A 24,830-nucleotide genomic window follows, 5' to 3' on the forward strand; every position below is an offset into this window, starting at 1 on the left:
AAATTGGTCCATACTTAGGCGTTGGTGTTGTTGGTTCAAAGGTACATAGTCATCATCTGTTAAAATTGAATCAGACCTCACAAAAACCGCACTTGCTGCAATATAAATAGCAACAAAATTTAAAATATATTAATTTTATATTACTAATTTTATGTTTAATTTTATGTTTACTAATATTTTTAACGTACTAGTTTATTTTTATCTAACTTTATAAGCAGTATTTTATTAGTTTCAAAAATTTAGTAAGTTTAAAAATATGATTCCAAAGTAAAATCATATTTTCATTCGGAACTGCTTAGACTGACTTAGAAGTACACAAAAATTCACTCAATAGGTTGATACGCTGAATGAAGTAATCATGCATATTCATCAAAATAATCTTAATATAGTTTCTTTTAAAAAATATCTGATTATGAATGATATAAAATTTGGTTATGAATAATTTCAAATAATAATTGATTATGAAAATGTAATAAAAAAGATTGTAAGAAATTTCTTACATGATTCGACCGGAGAAAAACGTAAAACTTCATTTTCCTCCCAGCTACAACTGACATCATCTTGCCTATCCATAACTCCATTATTGCCATTCATTTTAGCAGCATATTTATTGTCTGTTTTGCCAGAATTTCCAATTGTGCTATAATATCTAATCGTTTCTGTTGTAATGCAGCTAAATTTCTCACTGGTTTTATGAAATTATTCGCATGCATAACTTGACGACTTGGTAAGTAACTTGAATCCCAGTTTTGCATTCGGGCAGAATCCATTCTAAATGTACAAATCATTCAAATAATATAAATTAGTATATAATAAATAATATCTTCAATTAAATTCTATACCAGTATACCCCTACTGTATGGAAAATAACTATTGATAGCTAAAAAAGTCTTTATATAGATATTTGATGCTATAAGAGCACATTCATTGTGGACATAAGCAAAGTCCGAAAACGTACGTCTTTTAAATGTAAAATTATATAGTGTATTTTTGCAATTAAGCTAGGAATTGCAATAAATCAATATTTATTTTTCATAATTTTCTACATAAAGTTGAAAACAAATCTCAAAACTCTCACCATGATGTTTACAGTGTTTTTATAAAATCTTAGCATTGTGACTAATTAATATTTTCAATTAAAATTAGCTCATTTCAGGCACTGCGGTGTGAAAAGGCAATGGAAAATCACGTCTCGGACCTACTAATTTTCTACTATATAAGTATTTTCAATTAAAAATAGCTCATTTCAGGCACAGCGGTGTGAAAAGGCAATGGAAAATCACGTATCGACTAAGATTGCATCTATAATCAACTTACTAGATCATGCCATTCTTAGTATATGCTGAGTTAAACTTTAACTCTAATCAGGGAATAATAGTGTGAGAAATTACTCATTACGATTACACACCATTTTAAATTGATTTGTTGTGTGATAGCGATTTCAAAAACTATGAAAAAATCTCCAGTTTCCCTCTCAAAAACAGTTTTGTCTACAGATTTTAATGTTAAATTTCTATATTTTGGAGAATTTTTCAAATTCAAAATTCAAACTTTCAAAAATTGAAAAAACTAAATTGACCCCAAAATTAAGAAAGTGTTAGGGTTGGCCAACCCTTGATAAACAAACTCTTTTTTAAAGTAAAATTCAAGCCTTTTCATAAGCTCAAAGAATCCGAGTCAAAAGTATGTCAGAACCATTCACTGACTGAATGTGGTATGAAACATTATTCGCGTCGGGGTCGGTGGTAATACGGTAAAAATTTAGGAATGTATGTATCTTAATTACAAATGATAAAAAAATGAAATTAAAAAATGCCCTCAAAACTAAAAAAAATCTTAAGTATACCCTATAAAAAATAAGTGATGGACAAATTTCATAAAGATCGGTCAAGCTGTTTCAAAGGAATATGGTCATAAATATTATGGCACAAAAATTATATACAATTAATGTTTAAAGAACGTTATATTTTGAATTTTATTAAGAATAAGTTTGATACAAATAAGCATAAACCTTGTAATATAATAAAAACTTGTAATAGTATTTAAATTACACATTTTAATACAATTAATAAAAGTAACTAGTGGGGTGCATGGCATCGTGCCTTAAGGCAAATTGCTGGAACTTCCCGTACCGTAATCAAAAATCTTGGTACGAAACCCAAAAAAATTTACACAAAATGTGTACACATTATTAAAACCTCTATAAAATATCTGATAATTTGATGTACATATGTCCAATAAACATTTTTGACTGCCAAATGACATTTTTTTAACTTATTTTTATTGAGAGTCCATAAGCGCTAGACCTGCCTTCCCAAAAATTTAATCAGTTCTTCATCTTGTCAATACAAGTAAAATGTTTTTTGAATTATTAAAATCGGATGCTCCGTTTTTCTTAAAAATTGAGTTACCGTTTTTGACCTTCGCCAAAAACTAATCAGCACGTATCAATTTCGAATCGAATGAAATAATTATTCAAATCGGTTGATCGGTGTTCCCGAAATCGTCGACGAAAATTTGTATCCGCACACACATACATACACAACAAAGTCACACACATATATCCATTTTTTCTAAGGTATGCCAAAATATTCAGAAACCTTTAAAACATAAAGATATATAAAAATTTTCATTTTCAATTTTTTGTGATTACTATAGCTTACCCTAATGGAAGTTAATAAAATATGCTATTGCAAAATGTATAATCATATAATTACCTGTTTGGAGTATAATATTCCATATTTGGCTTATTTGGGCTTAAAACAATTCCTTGACTTGTGGCAAATCCATCATGTGTATTTGAAAATCTATGGTCACCTACATATAAATAAATAAATAATTTTATATAGAATACAATTTACTAATGTTATATTTTAGTGTAAAAATGTTACAATACCTAAAACTGGCAGTACCGGTCTGGCTGTAGACATGTTGTAACCAGTGTTATAATGCAAATGTTCATTAGGAATTCTAAGAGGCAGTGGCATTGGTGCAGGCATATTGTGAGTGGGAACCATATTGATTGGACTCATCGCTTGATAATTTTGTTTAAAATTTTCATCTGTTATAGTTTTATTATTACCTGTCGGTCTGAGAGATTTACGACTTTTTGCTCTATGTCTGCAAGATAAACAAAATATATTTACTTGCTTATAAATATAAGTATATTTTGTTATGTGATCATAATTGTGATATGTATAAGTACTTAAATAACAAATTTGACACTAATAATCTCTACTTATAATTGAGCTTTACTATTTTGTAATCAATTCTTAGCATATAACTAGTTACTAATACTGAAACAGTAGTTATACAATTCAAGAAAATTTAATATATTATATAATAATAATTTTTATATAAATTTTATGAATTGCCAGACACTCCAAACAAACTAATAATTCAAGTATCTTCTATTTACCATATTTATTAGTGGAATACTCTGAAAACAGTACTATACATGTGAACAGAAAATATGACTGAGCAGAGAGATTCAATAAAATCTAATAAATTTAGTTTAAACAAATGAAATATTTTAAAACAAGATCAAGATTATCTTTTGGTACCTGTCCAATTCGTCCTCAGAATGAGCAAAAGTGCAATTTACTCCTCTTGGGCAACTATTCTTCAATGTGAGATCTCTACACATACTAACTTTATATTTACTGTTGACGCCATTGGCTCCATTGATGGTGATAGGCTGTGGTGCAGCAGCACCGACATTAAAATGTTGTGACATTTGTTCGCTTTGTTTACAGACTATATTTCCAGAGCGACACATACCAGACACATTTGTATTTCCCAAATTATTATTAGAATTTCCATGGGAATGATGCATGATGAAATCAACTAAACCAAAGACAACTCGGGCAACGGCTGTTAATGCTGCACTACATTGCTGCCAAGTTGGAACTACAGATTCTGTGTAAAGAAGATATATATATATATATATATTTCAAAGTAACTAGCAGCCCATATATATATATATATATATATATATATATATATATATATATATATATATATGCTAATATTTTAAACCAAAAATTATATAATATTAGGTTATAAGAGCACATAAGTTGAGAAAAAAATTCAACATTCAAATTAAATACATATATATATATATATATATATATATATATATCATATATAAAATTCTTCTGTACGGGTGTACTTGATTCTTCTCCTAAGCGGTTATTTGGATTTAGATAATTCTTTTTAGGGTTTTTAAAAGAAAGAAATTTTTAAGATTTAATGAACAATAAAACTATAATAATATTGTAGAAATAAATAGCAGAAATTACAAAAAACCAATTATCATTGTTTGACATTGAAAACATTTGAACTGTCATCTGCTAGAAATATCAATTCACTTGAAATATGAATTTAGGTGAAATTATGAGCCTAGATAATATTAGAATATAAATATACAAAAAAATATAATGTGTACATTATTAATAAAATTGCATATACATTATTTTTTTAAACCTATGCATGTCGCATTTTGGTTTACTTAACTAATTTATTTAATAATACAAAAAAATATTCCGACTTATTGAAAAAATGATTTAGAATTTTGTCTCATGTGTCAAAAATTTATTTGTTCGGAATTGGATATGGAATATTTAGCAAGTTGATCTTAGATTGAAGAGTGCTCATAAGAACTAGATTTTACAAATTAATTCACCTAAAATTTGAACATAAACAATAATGTTTATTAAATTATTAGTAAGAAAAATGTACTTTAGAAATTATAATTGCCAAAGAGCGACTAATATATTTAGACGAGATTATAAAAATAATAGACTAAATTATTGAAGCAATTATGTTGTGTGGTAAAATCAAGTGTGATATTGTTCTTTTACCGCAGATATTATATTATTTTTTTCTGAATTTCTTATACTGCTTATGTAAAGATTATAAATGAATGAAAAAGGCAGGACATCAAATAGGATATAAAAAGTATGAAAAAATTTAGAACTTTTGAATTGTAGACAGGGCAATGTCTATCGGGTAATCCAGTATATATATATATATATATATATATATATATATACATATATATATACATATAATTTTTAAGTCGATTTATTGTTTATATTATTAGATATAAGACCTGCATTTGCATCAATTCCCGCTAGTAGTTCTAAGCTTTTAGTGAGACCTCCCAAATCAGCCGGATCTCCACTTCTCTGCAAAGCTATCACCAATTCTTGCACACCAAGGGCAAAACTTTGTGGTCCTTGAAGTTTATCCATCACACTTTGCATATGTGATCTAAGAAAAAGTAGAAAAATATTTATTTCCAACTAATACCATCATTGATATTCTTCATAAAAAGTCATAAAAAATTCTATCCATATTTACTAAAAATTTCAATACCTGTGTGCAGCATCACCATACAATAAAGCACTCCATTGGTCTGGTGCTACTCTTAAACCAGCTTCTGTGGCAATTTGCACAATTTGTGCATCATGTTCTCGCCTTAATGCATCATAGGTTCGAAATTCTTCTTTTAACTGCATAAGAGAAGAATCTCCTTCACGTTTAGATACCTGGAAACATTTAGCTGACTAATAAATATGTAATTCTTAATTAAAATTTATGTTGAGATGCTAATCTCACTAGTTCACATAGTTAATTATAAGTTATACAAAATTGAACTGAAAATTAAATTATACATTTACTAAAATCAATTAATTATGAGTCTTCATGTATTTTATTAATTTTTTTTTATTATAAATGTTAAGGTTTGTATAATTGAAATTTTAGTGAATGTTTATTAAATTTTTCTTAATTTCAATGCTTCAATGCTGAAGAGTGAAAAATACGATTTCTTATATATCCAATGCATCAAAAATATTTCCTCTTTGCTAAAAAAATATATGAAAGCTTTTAGATCAGAAAAATAAAAGTATAATAAACAAGTATAAAAGAAAACAGAAGTTTTACAGATATCAAGTTTTCTCAAAAATTTTATTGTAAAATATTGTGAAATACTGTAAAAAATTTATATTTGAAATTTGATGTTCAAGCAAATAAATAATTAGTGGTGTATGGCATTGTGCCTTCTGCTGGTACTTCCCGTACCATATTAAAATATTTGAAAAATATTAAATGTTTTCAAATAGATTATTATAAATACTGTAGCTTTCATTATTCATGCATCATAGACAAAATATAAGAGCTTTTGAATCGCACGACAATGTTGATATTTGCTTGCATGACAAGTGAATAAATAAACCTTAATCAAGCCAAGTTACAATGAAAGATTTTGTCATAATTCTAAGAATTACATGAACTGAATTGCAAAGTTAAAATCATTTCAAGTATAAAAGTGAGCTTTAGATTTTTAATTAGAATTAAAATTAAGAGCTATCTCTAAAAACAATCGGTAAGTTAATAATTTAAATTAATCATTCTATTAAAGTTACTTATTAACAAGTCTGAATATCTCTTCATGTCCAACACAAAATTATTATTTATCAGTTTGCCATTGCAATCCACAATACAAAGTTACATACGAGTTAGCCTCTACATATATATAACTCCCTCACCTTAAAACAACTAGCTCTGTATAACAATTGAACCACGTGTCCAATGCTGGTTTTAGATGCTTGTGGAAAATGTGGTTCCAATCTTTGAACAACAAACATAACCAAAACTTTTCGAGATAAGGCAGAGCCATCCTCTAATGCTAGTAATACGAGTTTTAAAACTTCTTCCTGCATGGCTGGTCCAAGAAATTGACATCCCCTTGCTCTCACGCCAGCCCATAAATTAGCGCTAAGCTAAAAAAAAAACAAAATGTGAAGACATATATACAGAATACTTAATATCACTGTGAAGAACTGAAAAATAAATAGTATATTCTTATTAGAATTAACTTCAATTATACACTAAAAAGATGATATTGACCAACAAAATTCGTAAAACAATGTTATAAGCAAAAAAAATCTTTGCATCCCCTGATAACTGATCTCAATAAAGTTAAAAATGGCTTTAATGCTAATTACCAGAAATAAGCAACTTGAAATTATTGTAAATTAGTATATAATAATAGTAAACTTATTACAATAATCTCATTATAAATATATATGAAATATTGTGCTATCTTTTAAAAAATATAATTTATTCATCCTCTTCGTGATAACATATTCAAGTGATCCCAATTGAGCTAAGGTAATTGTACATAAAAAAATTGTACTTTAAAAAAAAAATACAATACAAGTCATATGATATTATTTTACAATACAAATCAATATATTATTATTTATGAAACTTTGCGAATAGTATTTCTTTTATGAAGTACCTGCTGAGGATTTTGATGCTGCAGTATTAATTCAGTAACTGTTCTTTCTCCTAATGATCTAGCTGCTCTCATTGATCGCGATCTCCCTTCATCTTCAATTAATTGACAATTTACCAATGTCACTAACTTTCGTTGCATTGGTCGAGACAATATACTTGTTGATCCTATAGCATAAAAAAATAATTTATGTTGGTGCACTCTAATTGTTTTACATGTTTTTTTTAAAAAAAACTTACCATTGTGGAAAGGTCTTAAATATAATGCCAACTCTTCTATGCATTTCATTGCTTGCAAGTAATATTTTAGATCCTCTGGACTTAGACATTTTAATACCTCAGAATTATCACAATCAACTGGAACCGTGGATGGACTTATAAGTTGTAATAAAGCAGAGTTAACAGGTAAACTATTTATGTCTGTCACAATAACAGTCTGAAAAATAAAATGCATTTGCAGGTAAATTTGCAATAATATAGTATGAGCTTCTAAGAGAAAAACTAAATATGTATATAAAATTATTAAATGTAATTTGCAGTACAATAAGTTTGATTACAAATGAAAAATACTAGCTGAAAAAAAACAATGATAAATTTTAAGCAATCAGTGGATTAGCCAAGATTAATTTTAAATACATTTTATGAAATGACCACTATATTTAATGCTAATAGTAGACACAGGCATTTTTTAGCTTTGGAATGTTTTGAAAAATTCTAATCACATCACACTTTCATGTGATGCCATGATCAAGTCTAATACAAAATAATTATTAGTTTTAAATTTTTAGTCCAGTCATTTAAGCATAAATTAGGTAAGGATCTCGGAATTTGAGATACCCAGCTGTGAGTCTGTAAATACTTGTATATTGGCATTTAAAAGTTGTCTCAAAACCTTCATATGGCACGTACACCCTAACATATGTAGGTTTTGAGATAACTTTTAAATGTCAATATACAAGCATTTACAGGCTTACAGCTGGGTACATATAGGGTGTATGTACCCACATATGGTACGTAAACCCAACCATATGTAGGTTTTGAGACAACTTCTAAATGTCAATATACAAGTATTTATACTTACAGCAGGGTATCTCAAATTCCGAAGTCAACTTACTATAATGACTGGACTATTCAAGAATAACAAGAAATAAAAACAATGTAAAAAGATAAAGCATGTCTCAATAAATTTTAAGTAAATTTATAATAAACATTAAAGTGAGAGGGGCAATCATTATATATTGATGTGAGAGGGGCAGAAAATATATATTGAGTTTGGCACTTTTACTTAAATCAATCGACTTTAGGGTGGTCCTTAATATGAATGTTTTCAAATTTCCTTGCTCCCAGGGAAAAAAGCTTCAACTACTTCCAAATTGATAAAAAAAATTCTTATAGTTTTAGCTCTTAATATTAATTTTAAGATAGTCCGCACTCCAATCAAACTTTCTTGATTCTTCTTCCTGAGTAAATACTTATTTTATAAAATATATCAAATTTTTGTTGTAATTTTTTCATTTATGACAAAATGAGCATATACAATGTTATTCTTAAAATTTTGATTCACTTGTCGCTAAGTTATCGACTTCCAAAAAACAAATGGAATTTTACCCATGTTATTTCCATAAGAAACTTTGAACTGCGGACTATCTTAAAATTAGTATTAAGATTTAAAACTATCCTGATATATATATATATATATATATATATATGTTGATAAAACAAAACTTTTACATCCAGAGAATGTACATTTGAGATTTGTTTTTCGAGATATCATGTTCGAATTTATTATTTTTAGATTATTATTATACCAGTTAAAGTTTCTCGTTTTATCTAAATATTTGTCACCGCCCTAAAAATATTATATATTAAATGTTAAATATGAACAATACAACACTCAGATTTTTAACACACACTTTATTTAATAATTACAGAAGTTTCGAGGCCATGGTATGTCTCATCTTCAGTGTAATTTCAAAACAGTTTGATTTTGATAATCCCCAAATCTTATTCCAAGAAAAAAACTTATTTAAACGGAGCATGGCAGAATCAAGGTTAATAGTTCAGACTAGCAATAGCGTAAATTTGAGAACTTACACAAATATTTTGCACGACTCTTATATAAACATCATTAGTAATTTATAATTTATTTTTTCATTTATCTTATTCTCCTCAATAAATTGATCTGTTTTCACATTTGTTGATTTTAGTATGCAATCGTGCACTCCTTTTTGTTTACATTATAATAATATCCATCCATGTCTCTTCATCTCAGACACTTAATTGTAAGAGATAGTTGGTATTTTCTTGTATAAAAAAAATTAAATATAATTTAAATAAAATATTAAATAATGTATTAGTATATAATTTTTACTGTTTTAAAATTACACTAAAGATGAGGCATACCATGGTCTAGAAACCAAATTAAGTGTGTGTTAAAGATCTGAGTGTTGCATTGTTCATATTTAACATTTAATATTCGTTCCACTCATATCACAAAAGTCTATAATATATATGTATGGTCAAAATACCTGGTCAAATGGACACTGTTTCCTATGAAGATTGGCCAAGCACGTCTTACATATAGTATGGCCACATCCTAAACTTATCGGTGCCCTGTGGTTTGCTGCAAACTCGTGGCAGCAAACTGGACAACACAGGAAATCGGTCCATTGTGGAGCCTGGATTGGCATTCTATGAAAAACACGTACAATATAAATTTCTTCACAAACCGAGTACAATTTGATTTAAATTAAATTTCACAATCGATGTTAATATCAGCAAGACCATATTTACTTGATAGCTTATTGAGTAAACAAAAATACAGACTCAGAAAAATGTAACTCACGAAAATGCAATATGTACAATATGTTTCTTTTGTAGAGGAAAAAAATTCACGCCTGCATAATCTGACGATTAATTCAATTGAAAAAGCATTACCAATACGTAAATGATTTAAGGCTTAGGCACTGGAATAATAAAACTATATATAAAATGTAATGCGTTTACAAATTCATTAGTAAGTGCCAACAAGACAACCATTTACACAACGTGATATACAGAAAACAATAACATCATCTTTCAGCAAAATGATACTGCACAACTTTACAACAAGTAATTAATTTTTTTTTAATGTGTACCTTTCGCTATATTGCACAAACACATCACATTTAAACAAAATTAAAACAACATTATAGTTGATCGTAGAAGAATTTGCTGGAATTCAGCTGCAATCACCAATGAAATGACACATAATGACGTTTATTCAATAGAGTGAAGTAAGCCGTAAGATACTCGTGCTACCAACATCGGATAACAAAAAGTTAATGTTGACACCATAGACCTTATACTACATGGACTGCTAGTGCGTGCGAAGGCATCATAGATAAATAAGCATAATGGAAGGGAAACTCAAATTGACTGAAGCGCTCGCAATGGTCATTTTGAGCACTACGGGAGGCTATTATAACCGAAATAGAGAACAAATACGCGTAAAATTATATATTTCAAATTTAAATAAATTAAATAAAAATTAGACATCGATGTTGTTGTGTATAGTAGATTGTAAAAACAACAGTAGAAAAAGCGAGTGTAAATTCTAGAAATTCCCTACAGCCAAATGGTAATTAAATCAATGTGAACAGTGGATAGATAGCTGCTGTTAAATCAAAACCCTATTGTTGTAAAATTGTTATGGTTAGCAAAAAAAAATTGGAATTCATTAAATTGTTATATTATCAAAATTTACTGATTAAAAGCAAAGAAAATATTCAGCAAACAGTTTAATATTGGCTAAAATATTGGAAAATACAAATTTATTATATTAAATTAATTATGTATATATTAATTACATATAATTATAGATTAATTTTAATTGAATGATTAAAAAAAAAAGAAAATTTATGACAGAGCAAATTTTTTTTTATTTTGCAAACAGTTTAATTAATACAATACTGAAATAATGAAAAATATGAAAAAGTATTTGTAGTGACCTTTACATTGAATGTAAATATCAGAAAATATGTTGAATCCTAGCTACTTTTCAACAATATTTTCCTCAATTTACAAATCTCGAAAAGTTAATGTAGTGTTTTTCCTTGATCATTGTTTCGGGCTGGAATTTGATGGATGATAGATTTAAATCATATCTTTATAATAATGTCCAAGACTTTAGTTTGACCAAAAATAATGAAAAAAAAATCAGTAAATTAAATTATTATTTACTTATTTCATTGAGAAAGTATTTTTATCATTATTATAATTTTAATATTTACGATATTTTGTAAAAACTATTCCGATATTTTGACATAGGATAAGCAACTCAACATCGTTGTACTTTTCTGAGTTTTAAGTGCATTGAAGAAAATTTAAAATGTCAATAGCTATTAAACTTTCACTTTTTTGGTTGTACCTTGTTTATTATTATTTCTAACATTTCTTTAATAATCTTTTTCTTTCACGAACATATAAAAACACATGAAAATCGCACACTGATAGCCTCCCGTAGTTCATATTTAGTCTGGCGCTGCACACACGTAGCGAATAAAGATAGAAGGGACTATAATATCACTTGCTGAACGAGCGTTGCCGATAATCGTTGACTCTCCCGATTGATTAAATGTCATATGTCATATGTTGTATTTTAATAATATATTGACAATTGTGATGACTGATAATTTTGTAAGATAATAATATTTAATAATATTTATCAGAACATTTAATATAATTCAAATATTATCTGTGATAGTTTTATCCCTATAATATAATGGCAATTGTGTGGACTGATAATTTTGTAAGAATTTTCATAATAATGATATTGCCCCTGCGAAATAAATGATATGTACATGTAATCAAATACACATATTAAAATCGTTTATCAGGGCACGCCTGTTTTCGTGCCTACACGAGTGATCATCGTGTGCCCGCGATTTAGTGCTCTACGAGACGATGTAGAAAAGATATTGAGGCGAAGAATTACTCCAGATGCTGTTGTTGAAGTGATGCTGACAACTGAAGATGCTTGGAACGCGAGAATTGTGAGAGATGTGTTAATTGACCTGCGTTCTATGGAAAGAGAAAGGGCTTATGGGACTTCGATCAATTAAAAACTAAGTATAAAATTAGTGTAAGAATGATAGCATTCTAGTTCCTGCCCCCACGAAGTAATGCCTAACGGCTGAGGACCAGAGGCAAAGCGGAGGTTTTAGTCGGTATAATACCCAGGCGGTTTTGTATATATGTGTACATATTACACACATAGTACCTACACACATATTTGTATATATATATATATATATATATATATATATATATATATATTATAGAATTTTATGATATGAGTGGAACGAATATTAATTGTTTAAACAATTAATATATATATATATATAATATATATATATATATATATATATATATATATATATATATATATATATAATATATATATATATATATATATATATATATATATATATATATATATATATATATATATATATATGAGTGCGCGTTACGAATTACTACATATACAATTTCAACAACCCACAATATTTGAAGAATAATAATAAAATTCATAAGCTATATATATATTTGTTGAATTCATACAATTGAAACACAACTTTTTTTTAAATAAAACAACATGTTTGTGACAATATCTATAGGCAATAATAATTTTGGTCCGGCAGACAATCTTCTTTGCCTGATTGTAATACTTATTTATCATTATTGAATAAACTTAATAGTTTTGTATCATTCTAGATAGCTAAAATGTTATAAAGCCATTTTTCAAAAAAATCTTATTCATAACTTTATATGCATTTACAAAATTCATCTTTGGTAGAACTAACTTAATATCTACTGTACAATGTCTTAGTAAATTTATGATTCGTAATCATATTGACATTTATATATCTATTATAAAATATAAAACAACATACAAGCATTATAAAAACACTCCAACACTTTGAAAATCTTAAGTTTTATAATTATAATTTTAGTTAGAAGTGTGATTCTATGAGTTCAATCATAAAATCAGCATTTTCTTATCATTTGAACATGGAGACCGTATAATTCACTAATATTTCTAATTTCATAAATATTGTATTAGTGAATTTGAAGCAATTTGTATTTAAATGCTGTTCATTATTTATCTTTACACAATTGACAATTTACACAAAGTAAATGATAATATGATCAGCTAATAATTAGTTAAATTTCAATGAAATTGAGATCAAGTTGATAAATAATTTTACTTGCTGTTAATAATTAATGAGAAATAAATAAAATATGTTAAATTGAACAGGAAGTATTTAGTGATCACACATCGCAATTGATTCAAGAATTACATTTGTCGCTTATTATACATTTTACATAAGTTATATTTTTTGCCAAATGTTTATAAGTACTACCCAAAAGGCTAAAATTTACTGCTCAGAGCAAATCCAATCCGCTTTGTTTTCAACACTTCACCCACATAATAAATATATTCTGTGAATTGCTAATTGGAATTTTGTTCCTAATCAATCGATTAGTATTTTTTTACATTTCTAATACTAGAGGCACAAATTGAATAATTTTTAAACAAGCTCAACATGTTTTTAATTATTTGCATAAGCTATGCTATATATAGTATGCAATTTGATATGATAGCTATACACAATGGGAAGACAAATGATATGAAATTAGAAGTTATATTAAATTCTGAACCATATTTAAAGATCGCAAAGTTCATAAATATTTAGTACAAGTTCGAATTCATAGAACAATTAACCTTCTTTTAAATCAAAAGCAGTTCGATAAGTTTTATAATTATCCCATTTCAAATAATAATCTTAGATAAAAGCATAAGTTTATGAGCTAAGATCATGAAATTTGTATTACAATATCTAAATGAGGCTAAAACTCCGTTTTATTTCCTTCTGCAGTTCTATATTTTTTAAGAAAAAATAGAACCTCAGGACATTCTTCAAGATAAATATTTTTTAAATTCCTAGCATATTAACCTATGTTAAAATTAACAAACGTTTTAAGTTTTAGGTAACTATGAGAAATCCTTAATTATTTAAGAAGTTTCATAAAACTCAACTATGTCACAATAAAACCTTTCATGCTAGAACCCCTCAAGGAATAAATTAATAGATTAATTAGAAATATCTGTAACAGCTAAACATATGTATTTATTCATATAAATAATTTATAATTAATGATCCAGTTTTTAAACATCAAAATATTCTGCTAAAAATAAGCAACTATTAAAAATGTAAAAAAATAGTCAACTAAAATGTTATTTTAGTTTAAAAGTTAATGTTCTAGTTCGTCAAAAAAATCTCCATTGAAGTTATATAAAACTTACTTAAAAGCCAAATAAACATCATATATTGTACTAAACTAATATTTTCAATAAAAATTTACCGACCACAATTATAAAATATTTTTTATTATTTTTATGTTGGTTATAGTTCTTATATTTCCTATACTATTTAAAGTTGGTATACAGTATACCTAGTAAATCACAAAAGTTGGAATAACGTACCACAGAAGAAACTTGTTACGAATTTAATGGTTGCGTAAATGAAACGTACATATTACAAAATTTGTATTCAAATGTATGCACGTATTCAACTTTTTTTTGAAAAATTAATTTCCATATTCATAAGAAATTTTATTAAATTGTTAAGTTACCTCAAAGACACCTACACATTTATTTTGTGATTTGGAAACGTAACAATGACAAAACCGTTATGTTTGCAATTTGGAACCGTAACAAACGTTCTAGATTATATAACCGCTATGTTTGACGTAACATCTTTTACGTAATATTACCGTTTTAATTACGTTTTGTGGTCTTATTACTAATCAAGTTTCAATAATTTATAAAATATTGTTTAAATGAAACAAAACTTGAGGATAATGTAATTAAAGAACATTCGCGCTCACAACATTTTTTTATGAAAATCGAACTTTTCGTTTCAAATTTCGTTTTTTCTATAATGTGGTATTAGGTAAAAACCTGCTAGCTTTCGACTGTCATTGACAGCAAGCAACTATTTATGAACAAGTTATCCAATTTTTAAACATGGTATAGAATTAATAAAAATTTAGCTTAATATAAAAAGGCACAGGTGGATAGCAAAAATAAATAGGAAATATCAATTAGGAATTTGAGGATAGATACAATTTTAAATGGCAGTTTTAGAAGTTTGTTACGGGATTTTATACAGTTAATAACTCTGAATGCATTAACTAAATATTAGTGCTGTCTGGAAAGTTTTCAGGAGTTGTATACTCCTACTTTCGGAACCTGGTTTTAAAATTAACATTGCAATATACACACTACTGCTGCATTATGCATGTAATTTAAAAGCAATTCCGAAAATGACCGATTATGGTATTAATATAATTATTAAAAAAAATGTCAACATTATTTTTAATGTAAAATTATGGTTTATGAAATATAAAATGTTTCTTTAAGTACGGATGTTCAAATACTTAATAATAATATATGAATGCATATGCTGTGAAAGAGCCAGGAGACTTATTCCGAATTTTTTGATAGTTCTTTTTTTTTTTAAATTGTACATTGTTATGCTAGTAAGATTTTTTGCTGATATGCAACATTTGATGCAAGTTTTAAAAATAATATCCTAAACAATATTTAAAACTTTTGTAAAATAAATTTCATTACTTTTTCTACTATTTAAGTTTTTCCTATATTAAATATTGCCTCCAGAAGTGGATAATGCATAAGTAAGATCTGTTGAAATAACAATTATAAATGAATGAATGAATGATCAGATTAATGCAGATATATTTTAATTCACTAACAATAAGTTGAAAGATAAACATGGATTTACGAATCAACTTCGAACCTTGTAAGTACAAAACAGCATACATTTTTATATGAAAAAAAAAGAACTTTTAGCGATATAAAGGCTTGCTTCAGTTCGCCTATATTGAGGGGGCGAAGAATGAATGAAAAATTACTTCTTGTGGAAAGAAATGCGATTGTTAATTTAGATACTTCAATAACACAAAAATGATTAAATTTAACAGATATGACTACTTCATCACTAATCTTATCATTAATTTCCGAGTTGATTAAGGACCAAATCGCTTTATATTCATTTGCGGAATTAAAAATCAAGTAATCATTAAATTTGGTTTTTGCTAAATTGACAAGATTATTTGAAATAGTCTCATATTTTAGAAAATAAATTTTAAAATTTACGTGATGAATTAAGTAAAATTATCAACCCTTTCGTTAGCCAAAAAGTTGTAGTATTGTTCTTTGGGCAAACAGTTTTTTTCGGAATAAAAATGTTGAAATAGAGTTTTGAAGTCAACGGACTTATTAGGTAAGTTCCATGATTCCTTTTTCAAGTTATTTAAAAAATAATTTATTTATCATCAAAATTTCTTTTGCGTGAATTGAAGTTTGTTTCAGCATTTGAAAAATTATAAAAATTCAATATTATATATTAAATCTAAATCTAAAGCAAAAACGCACAAATTGACCTTTCTGAAACTGATAAAAAAATATCAATACAGGAAGATGAAAGTGTAATTTCATGTGTAGTTTGGATTAGGCCAAAAGATTGCATTTTCAGTTTGAGGTTAAGAAATGACTGTTTGCTTATCTAAATGTATATTAATAACTCCACAAAAAATGACTGCAGAAAATTTCTCAAAAAGATTATCAATTCATTCGTACATCAGAGAGATGAACATATCAACTTTCTGGATGGGTGATTGATAAACGCTTATAAGACAAACGACGGCATTTGGGAGATTAATTTTAAAAGCACGATATTCAAGAAGTTTTTCTACTTGAAGAATGTCAATACAAACGGGCTTAGACCAAATTTTATCACTTTCCAAAATGCACACAACTTCGGGCGATATTGAAATCGAATGAAATGAAATATAAATCATGTCTTTGGAATTTAATTATATCAAAGTCCGACTTTTTTGGCCAGTGTTCAAACATAATATTTGAGGTTTGTATATATCCATAAAAACTTCTAAATGATTCAGTTTATTTGAAAGTTTTTGAATATTTTAGGAAATAATCGACATTATCGCCTGTAGACACGATAGGAATGAGAAACTCAAGGTTTCATTCCAGTCACAGTTTTTTCCCGCGGAAAAGAAAATGCAAGCCTTGACTAGTGTAGTCGGATAATCCAAAAAGCCTGTTAACATCAAAAATACGAAGATTACTAAACTTTTCGCCTGTTGCACCGCACGTCATCGTTCCTGTACGAAATTGTCAGCAAACAAAGATTTGTCTTATGGCATGAACGACGAGCCTTTTCTAAAGCTCTACAAATAGCGTCATTGGAAAAATCATTATTTGTTTGAGCAGAACAACAACATGGTCACTTGGACCAAAGTCAGGCACCAGACTCTCAATATCACTCAAACGACATGGCCACTTGAACCAAAGTCACACACCAGACTCTCGATATCACTAACCTCCTCATTACTATTAAAATTCGGCTCTCCGCTTGACTATGCTGACAAACTTTCGTTCAAGCAATGAAACAAAACTTTACTGTTTTTAATAATCTAGATTAGGAATGAATACCAGTCTAGAATCTGAAGCACCTCGAGCAGCGCGATAATATTGTTTTATCAGTAACAGTAAAATTTTGTTTCTTTTCTATGGCCAATCTGCTATTAACCCAGACAACTAATTACAGAATTAAAAAAAAAAAAAAAACTTTGAAAGCTAAATCTGAGAAACTCATCTTCCCTAACATGAAACTAATACCAGTAATCCTGAGTTGGAGGAAGATTACGATTCCCTAACTTAACCTTATTGTCAGACAATTCTTTTGTTAGCCTATCAATTGTAATATCCCTTCATTTGCAAGAGATTGTAAATGGAGACAATTAGAACAAAACACAGTTGAATTTAAATCTATGGAGCCACCCAAAACTGAAACACTAGTATCTAAAAACTGACATTGCACTTTGCTCCGTGTAACAACCATTTTAAATAATTAATAATGACTAACTAATTTGAATAATTAACAATTTTCAAATTATAATTGAAATTTAAAAAAATAAAACGATTTTAAATATATAAATGATTTACACAGATTTAATAAAATGGAGGTAGTGTAAAAAAAGCGCGTAAGGGGCCGTTCAAGTATTACGTAAGCACTATAGGGGGGCGGCAGGGGTTGTTGATTTGCTTATTTTGGGTTGACATGGGGGGCAGGGGAGTCTGGATGATGATTACGTCATAGGTAGTATTTTTAACTTCCCGTAGGGTAAGTTATTGTAATGGGCCGAAAATCGGAATTGAAAATTTTTACATTTCTCGACGTTTTGAAGGTTTCTGAACGTTTTGGCATACTTCAGAAAAAATGGATGTGTGTGTGTGTGTGTGTGTGTGTATGTATGTATGGATACAAATTTTCGCCCACGTTTTCGGGCGTACGGATCAACCGATTTGAATGGTTTAAAAAACATTCGATTCCTATTAATAAGGAGAAGAGCTGATTAGTTTTTGGCAAAGACAGGTCCAGCAGTTACGGAGATAAGGAGCAAAGAGTGCAGAAAATAGAAATCGAGTTTTTGAGAGAACGGAGCATCCGATTTGAATGATCTAAAAAACATTCAATTAGTAATGATTGGGAGAAGGGGTTATTAGTTTTTCGCAAAGGCAGGCCCAGCCATTTCGGAGATACAGAGCTAAATGTACAAAAAATAGCAGTTTTTGAGAGAACTAAGCGTCCGATTCAATTGATTCAAAGAACTTTCTGCTTGTCTTAACAAAATAATTAATTTTGGAAAAAAAAATATGTACCATTTTTTTTTTTTTTTTTTTTTTTTTTGTATATCGAAAATAATTCATATTTTATTTATAATTCTGACTATAGTTCTAATATACTTTAAACAAATAATTTCAACTCTGCAATTCAGTTTATATAATTCTTATAAATATTAGACAATGTTACAATATTTATAATGATCTATTTGAAAACATTCAATATTCCTCGAACATTTCGTTACGGTACGGGAAGTTCCAGCAATTTGCCTTAAGGCACGATGCCACCCACCCCACTAGTTATTTTTTTACATTAATTGCAAAATGTTTACGTAAGCATGGGGGTAGGGGGTAAGAGCTTTGCTTACTTTTGCTGACAAGGGGGATGGGGGGGGTAAATAACTAATAAATCTGCTTACGTGATACTTGAACGATCCCTAAGTGTAAACACTCAAAAATAACGGGATTTAACGGTAAGTTGAACAAAGCATTTTGAAATAAGAAAACCAGGTTCCGATTTCACTTTGACAGTCTTAAAATATATTGTGCAACCAATGCAATCATTAACCTTAGTATATCTAAAATATTAATTAAAAGCAAAGTATTTTCTGGGCCAATACTAGAAGAAAATCCAGTGCTTTTATCACGGACCAGAACTTAATAAGCAAGAGTTGGTAGATCAGGTTAATGCGTTTATTATTACCAAACCAACAAAAAAAAATATCCTTTATGAAGAACACCTAAAGTTTACTCTTCTGAGATGATGATGAATTTACTACCGGCGATAGAATAGACTGTCAAATCAAACCCCACATTACACCACTTTTCATAAGACTATAATATTTTAAGAGATTTGATTTGACTAGCAACTAAATCATCATGCAAAATGTCATCAAAATTTGAAACGAATAAACATGAGGTTTCCCTTGTTAATAGAAACTCAATATTTTTCAATGGTAACAAAAATAATATTTATTCCAGAACGCTATTATAAAAAAATACCATTCATTCAAAATGCATAGACTCAAGAAATAATTAAGAAGTACAGAAAATCAAAAGCTTTGACTATTTATTATATTAAAATGCCTAATAATAATTTTTAGTAACGATTTTAGTAAATAAAGAAATTAATCAAATGTTGAAATGTATAAAATAAAAATAAATTTGTAACTTTTTTTTATATAAGGGTTAAAAATTAAAAAACTAGTATGATTGACGATTTCATATCATAAAATTTATATGAAAACCTGCCCTTTGAAAATCAAGTTCTGCTCCGCGAGGATTGCTGCTTAAACTTTAGAAATCTTTTTAAATATTTCTCTCATAAAAATTTACATGTATTAATGAAATTGTATATTGTGCATATCATATTTTCCGCATCGTATCTACAATTAATTTTTGGAAAATAGCTATTTTTACTAAAACTAATATCACTCCACAACGCGTAATAATGCTTAAAAATAACAAACGCCTGAAAATGCATATTTACAAAAACTTTAAAGTTATTGTCATGAAATCTTATTCACTAAATTAATTAACAGTTCGTTGCTTAAAAAATTATTTACACCACCCAAAAATCTGAAAATAAAATTGTTTTATATCAGAATAGTAAGAGTTAGATTTGAACAAAAAAAAAGATTGTTACCTTCAGTTCATATCAGGCGTATATCCTAAATTTTTCCTTTGTAAAAACAAATGAATTTCTCTAAATCTTGGCCTATCTGATTCATTTCTTTGCCAACATTCTCCCATAAGATCGTAGATTTCTTTTGGACATCCGATCGGTAATGGCAGTAAAATCTAAAATAGAAAATTGTGATATATGCTTTCAAATAAATTGCATTTAGTAGATTTTTAATTTTGAAGCCATTTTTTGTGCATAACAGTATAAGTCCCATTGAAGCACTTATAGTATTAAAAAGTAGAAATATAACATAAGAATCGGGTATAAATAATATAGCTATACTTTACTACTAATATAAAGTATATTAGTATATATAGTATATGCTTGAAATCACACTAGAAAATAACCCACAAATTGGTAGTAACTAAAAGGTGAGATTAAGTTGTTCTCTTTTCTCTAAAGATTGTGACTGATTATTTTCAGAAATCTCTATATGTTAAAACATATAGACAGAAATACAAAAAAATATTTGAGTTATATATTCACTGATTACAGAAGCAACCATCAATTAAAATAAAAAAGAGCTTATTAGTTATATTTTAACGAAATACGATATGATTATTTATCATAAATTACCTGTCTACCGGTGTCTCTATAGAAATGACCAGCATTATCTAAGACATCCTCGTCAGACAATTCCTCGAAAGGTTGTTCCCTTGCAAAAGTAAGAAGCTCCCAAAGAGTAACTGCAAATGCCCATACATCGCTTTTATGGGTAAATTTTCCCTAAACAAAAAATACAATACATACAGTACATAGATACAAATATAAGAGAAATGATACAGAAAAAACTAAAAACGTCAGTATCAAATTAGGAATTAGATTCTAATGCCATGCCATGTACCTTGCGGCCTGATCCCGATTTTTTTGTGGATTAATCACACAAGTTAATATTTCATTTTTTTCAAATTATTATCAAAAAATAAAAACCTTTCTCATGTGAAGAATAATACATAAAAGAATATTTAATTGCAGCTGAAAAAAATAGCACACTAAATATTCATTTTTATAAAATCATCAAACTGATAACATATAGCACGGGGCCGTGCCTGAGGCCAAATTTGAAAAAAAAATGTGTGTATATGAGCCGATTGTTGATTTTTTGCCAACGTTTTCTCAAAAACTGTTAATTCTATGTCATAAGTTTAAAAGCCATTCGATGTAACTCAATAAGGACTAGTAGCCTATATCAGTTTTGTGTCGATCGGCCAAGCCTTTTCTTTGTAATCAGAAACAAAATCACATATTAGCCTTAATCGATTTTACAAATTCGAACCTATTCTTGCAATCGGTTTTATAAAGAAAAATCCGATATCGATTCTAAAAATTCAGAAATTATTTGTTTGGGAATCGCGCTGATTAGTTTTGAAAGATCGGTCGGGTCGTCTTTTCGTATTTAATTGTTATTTTTGTTTGCTTCGATGATACTCATGAAACGATAAATATGGTCTTAAAGTTTGAGATGCTTTGCATAAAAAAAGAAGATCAAATTCGTATGTTAAAATTCTCCCTTTAGACGACGTTTTCTTAAAAATAGGCAATCCGGTTTGAAAAATTGATGAATGATTGATTGAAGTGCTTCATAGTTTGCCTCACAATTTCACGTTTCTTTAAGATTATCAAAAAAAAGTCAAATTTTCGTCCACGATATAGTGCAAATTATTACAAAAAGATCATTTGAGAATCGTGCTGATTACTTTTTGGAAAAAATTGGTAGTAGGTTTCTTAGTTATTGATTACATTTTTTTTGCGATTTTTATTAAAATTTGTACAGCGAAAGAGTTCCTGTTTCTGTTCCCAAACAAACTACAATATTAGGCCTACCACGACTGGTTTAATTTTAAAAAATTTTTTAAAGTTTGGATTAATTGGCCGCGTTTTTAGAAAATACTTATTGTAGGTATTAAACGCGTGTTTGTTTGTCATTCAATAATGCGTAATTTATAAATAATTTGTAAAAAAAATAACTAATGTGTTCAGAAAAATTGTACAAAATTGAACAATCTGCAATAGTTTTTCACATTGTAATGCACTCATAAATTAATAAATTTCTTATAGTTAATTCGATTAGTATAGAGTAATGTTTCCCATCCTTTTATGGATCACCTCCATCTTAATAGATAATAGATAATTATTATTTTTATTAATGACATATCTTAAATTATTAGCTGTTGATGATCTCAAACTATATCTCAAAATAAATTCTATTGATGACTGCTTATTATTATAGTCTCAACTTGACTCTTTCCACTCTGGGTGTGTCTATAACAAATTACATTTAAATATACCAAAGTGCAAGTTTTTCACATAAGCGCGTTCCAATACATTTTGATTATAAAATTTCTAACACCAGCATTGATAGATGCAATAAAATTTCGGATTTAGGAGTTTTATTTGATTCTGGTTTGTTTTTCACGGATAATAAAACTGATATTTGTAATAGAGCACATAAATCTTTAGGTTTGATACTGAGAAATTGTAAACAATTCAATTCTAACAATGCACTTCTTTGCGTGTACTATTCTAATGTACGTTCAAAACTAGAATATGGTTCGATTATTTGGTATCTTCATCAAATCAACAATTCCAATTTGGTACGTCTTGCCTCACGTCGATTTATCTGTACAATTATGTTCTTATTTAAACTTTGCAATAATTATATAGACTGTCCTTTTATTCTTAACTAATTATCCTTTAATGTTCCAAGGCTATCTACACGTTCACAATTATTTTTCAATTATCCTACTCCTAAATCTAATTCTCTCTTAAATTCTCATATTTTACTTATGTCCTCTAACTTTAACTTAATTAATAATGAAATAAATATTCACAACACTTCACCTAATCAAATAATCTCCATCTGGACAAGCTAACCTTTATATTTTTCAAATATCTCATTATTTTATCTCATTCTGTTTATAAATAACATTGTTACATTCTGCATTATATGTAATTTTATGTTAATAACTATATATTGTAATTTTGTATATATTTTAATTGTTATTCATTATGTAAAATAATTGTATTTTTGAGTCCTCTTGGAAGAAATCTGTGGGCTATATATTTAAAATAAATAAAATAAATAATCCAACTATTATCTGTCACACAGCAAGATACTTATACCATTAGACTATATATTGTCTCTACGTTTCTATCGCGCACCTTACTACTACTCTCTATTACCTCCACTACCCCTCTATTGGGTTCAAAACTTTCAAAAAATTCAAAATATAAAAAAACTAATTTTTCAAAAAAGTCATTCTTCAATAATTTCAAAATTTTGAAAAATCTCATTTTTTCAAAGTTTTCAAAAAAATTTAAAGCTTTAATAAAAAATATAATTCTTGGTACCAGAAGTTCCAGTATTTTTTGTACGTAATGCAAGGTTTTGAGTACCATATTCGTATGTAATACAGACCCATGTCACCAATACAATATTAGAGCTATTACGTAAGAAAGTTTTTTTGTACTTACCAGTAATAAACTCTCCCAAGCCAGCCATCTTATCGGCAAAGTCGGCGATTGAGCAATCTGATATCTCGGCGGTCCACCTAAACTCAAACCCGTCAATTCCTCCAAACGACAATAGTCGGCCGCGTACAGCTCCCTTGAGCAATCGAAGTCGCCAACTTTCACCGAATATCGTGCACCCACGTAACAATTCCTGGAGGATAAAAGTTTGCGTAAACAACTATTGTACCGGATGAAAGGAAAAATATGTCATCAGAATGTAAAGACTATTTTGTTATTTATAATTTTAATGTTTTTCACCTGGTTGCCAAATCTTTATGTACATATCCAATTGACTCCAGGTATTTCATTCCTGAAGCTATCTGTGTCGCCATATATATTAGACAACCGTAACTGAAAATATTAAGAATATTATTTAATATTTTTATATAATGATGAAGTTTACATAAAGAAAGAGATTATTAGTGTAATAGAGTAATATTTTTTGCTTCCACTGTGAGATAATGATTACAAGGAACATGGGATACAATTTGCTGAGTTCTTTACTTAAAGTTTTACATATAATATGTTTATAAAATGTTTTTACTAAAAATACTA

The 24,830-nt window shown here is 28.1% G+C and overlaps 2 protein-coding genes across 2 annotated transcripts in view; both read right to left on the bottom strand.

The window, feature by feature from the left end:
• Positions 1 to 37: 37 nt before the first annotated feature.
• LOC113365861 (roquin-2-like) lies at positions 38 to 10,567 on the bottom strand (the record flags this gene model as incomplete). Its single annotated transcript, XM_026607404.1, is given in 12 exon segments — positions 38 to 95; positions 501 to 771; positions 2,718 to 2,817; positions 2,897 to 3,120; positions 3,564 to 3,918; positions 5,114 to 5,274; positions 5,380 to 5,552; positions 6,555 to 6,788; positions 7,310 to 7,473; positions 7,546 to 7,741; positions 9,834 to 9,996; positions 10,443 to 10,567. Coding segments are annotated over 10 exon segments (1,950 nt in total). The 5' UTR covers position 9,996; positions 10,443 to 10,567.
• A 9,862-nt stretch (positions 10,568 to 20,429) lies between these two features.
• LOC113366474 (discoidin domain-containing receptor 2-like) overlaps positions 20,430 to 24,830 on the bottom strand; it is a 463,043-nt gene continuing 458,642 nt past the window's right edge. Inside the window, exons 16-20 of the mRNA XM_026608082.1 lie at positions 24,534 to 24,626; positions 24,237 to 24,426; positions 21,339 to 21,488; positions 20,724 to 20,878; positions 20,430 to 20,656 (exon numbers count right to left, since the gene is read on the bottom strand). Coding sequence (XP_026463867.1) covers positions 20,726 to 20,878; positions 21,339 to 21,488; positions 24,237 to 24,426; positions 24,534 to 24,626 — 586 coding nt within the window. The 3' untranslated portion in view covers positions 20,430 to 20,656; positions 20,724 to 20,725. The remainder of the gene's footprint in view (positions 20,657 to 20,723; positions 20,879 to 21,338; positions 21,489 to 24,236; positions 24,427 to 24,533; positions 24,627 to 24,830) is intronic.

The sequence above is a fragment of the Ctenocephalides felis genome, unplaced genomic scaffold (genome assembly GCF_003426905.1).
Source record: "Ctenocephalides felis isolate EL2017-DRISC unplaced genomic scaffold, ASM342690v1 CF-g0.4_SCAFFOLD_01170, whole genome shotgun sequence".
Taxonomy (NCBI): Eukaryota; Metazoa; Arthropoda; class Insecta; order Siphonaptera; family Pulicidae; genus Ctenocephalides; species Ctenocephalides felis.